General features: G+C 35.4%; 1 protein-coding gene across 1 annotated transcript in view; it reads left to right on the top strand.

Annotated features, from left to right (window-relative positions):
- Cadps2 (calcium dependent secretion activator 2) overlaps nucleotides 1-2,499 on the top strand; it is a 575,996-nt gene that overhangs the window by 546,256 nt on the left and 27,241 nt on the right. The window contains exon 27 of the mRNA XM_023703422.1: nucleotides 1,602-1,709. Within this exon, the coding sequence (XP_023559190.1) occupies nucleotides 1,602-1,709 (108 nt within the window). The remainder of the gene's footprint in view (nucleotides 1-1,601; nucleotides 1,710-2,499) is intronic.

Genomic DNA, 2,499 nt, shown 5'->3' with positions numbered 1-2,499 from the left:
GGCTAAACAAAAGAACCATAAGAAATTGCAGGGGCCGGGGAGATGGCTCAGTGGAATAAGCATTTGCCTGGCAAGCGCAAGGGCCTGAGTTCAATCCCCAGTTCCACCAAAAAAGAAAAAGAGAAAAATGAATTCCAGTGATTCTTAGCACACAAAAATAATGTCCAAGAGAAAACTAAGCTAATGTCTATAAATGCCATAAGTCTGCTAGATTATTGCCTATATTAACATCAGTTATGAGAGAGATGCCAATTTTATGATATCTAAAATTTTTCCCTCTCCCCACAAAAAAAATGTGACATATGTTTTCCTACTGTGCTTGTATCTCTCAGATGTGCTCCTTGAGTGGTTTTGCAGAAGTAGTAATAGTTAAATGATCCATGTTGGTTTTCATGTGATTGTCTCAATATTTGCTTTTGTAGGTGAGTCCTTGTAGAGAGCTATAAGCACCTCATCTAGACATAAAGGGATGCAAGGTTGTCCTGTTTGAGCATATATTCCACAATTTTGTTCTAATATACCCCAATCAAATAACTTAATGCTGAGTTTGAATTAACTCCAGATATAGGTGATGCAAATATTTGTTTGCATCAGTTAACCAAGTTTTGTGAAATTCAAGAAAAAACGAATCTTAAGTTGGAGAAGAGCAACTCTTTAGCAGCTATTTAGGATTGTAACCCTTCCTAGTACTGATTTTTTTTAATCTATAGCAAAGAATAATGTTAACTCTTACACTTCCTCTAACATTACAAGACACCAAATATTAAATAACTTGAGAAAGTTACATAATTCAACTCTTCATCTCTATGTAGACAAGTTCACTAATGTTCTCATATGTCTGAAATAAAATAAATCCTGAAGATGGTATTAAAAAGTAGTAATTTAAAGCAATGAATGATACACAACATGTTTTATGTTTTTCACTTTACAATATATTAAAACTTTTTGTCCACCCACCTCCTGTAGAGGGGATCCATCCCAGAAGTGCTGCATCACTGAGCTATATCCCCAGCCCTTTTTTATTTTGAGACAGGATCATGCTGTGTAGCCCAGACTGGTGAGCTTGCAATCTTCCTACCTCAGTCTTTCAAGAAGCTGGGATTACAGGTGTGCACCAGCACGTTCAGCAGTTCTATGTCTTTTAATACTGGTTTTTGTGCTTAGTAAGAGTGTTTGTTTGTATTCCCTTGGCCATCTGTAGTGGCTAAGAGAAGCAGTCCAAAGAAGACTTTTAATAGTAATATTTTAATAATGAATTTTACTTGCAGTTAGGAAATAATTTCTTGGGGGAAATTTTCTAAGAAAATCTTTTATTTATCCTTCATCGCATATTGGTATTTCAAGATAGCACTTTCATGAGATATCAGTGGGCTTGCAACCATATATTTCTAGCTTTTTAAGAAAAGATATGACCTCGCAGAGTGACCATCTACCATAAACTGTTTACTTATGGAATTTATTGCAGGTTCTTATTTTGACTTAGCCTCCAGAATATTTTGCTAGGGCAGTTTTCAAAATTACTTTTCAGGAAGTGATAACTAATAATAATCCCAAGTGAGACTTGTTATTATCTATTCCACATGGTTTTTTTCTTTCAACAGAAGCCTGGAATGGATCTGGCAGACACCTATATTATGTTTGTTCGGCAAAACCAGGATATTCTTCGAGACAAGGTCAATGAGGAAATGTATATAGAAAAGCTGTTCGATGTAAGTAGTTGCGCCCGCAGGGTAAGCTGGCATACCGATACACTGCAAAGGTAAAAGTCGCGTTTCGATAGTGTGCTTGCAAATCAGTCTCTTTGATCCTTCTCCTCATATGTAGCTAATATAATGGATAATTTTTGTATTTCCTTGATTGCTGATAGAAGCCTTAATTAACTTTACTGCATGGAAACTCTCACCTTTAAAACGAGAGTCCCCGCAACCTCAGAGGTTAGTTTTAACAAGCACAGTAATAATCAGTTTACCATTGTGTACAGCTCCACTTTTCTTGCCTTCACGGCATGCCATAAACAGAACACATAATGAATTTGTTTCTTACTGTATTAGTTTTTTCTGAGTCAATATGTTCTTCAGTTTAGCAATGAAATATACTTCAGGAAAGCCAATACCAAGAACAAAATAAAAGATAAAAAAGAAAGCCGATACCTGCCAGCGTACCATTTTATCATTTTTATCTCTACTTAAGTCATTGATGTGGGCTTAAAAATATATGCATAAAAAAATACATGTATGACAGTTTTATCCACTAGTCTTCCTTTAGACATGTCATGGAGACCTGGGGGATTGTGATTTTGAATAGCATGATTATGAAATTTTGTGTATTATGTATCTGTAGAAGTAACTAAGGGAGCAGTCAACTTAAATAACAATATCGTCATCCACTTGAAATTATTAACAGTCACGTCTTGGGAAACAGCACTCAGCTTGAGACAAAACTTTGCATAACTCAAATCACAGTGCTGCCTCTAAAATATATTTGCTTCTAAGTATATAT

Source organism: Octodon degus, unplaced genomic scaffold (genome assembly GCF_000260255.1).
Source record: "Octodon degus isolate 3935 unplaced genomic scaffold, OctDeg1.0 scaffold00170, whole genome shotgun sequence".
Classification (NCBI taxonomy): Eukaryota; Metazoa; Chordata; class Mammalia; order Rodentia; family Octodontidae; genus Octodon; species Octodon degus.
This window is presented reverse-complemented; position numbering and strand designations above follow the sequence as displayed.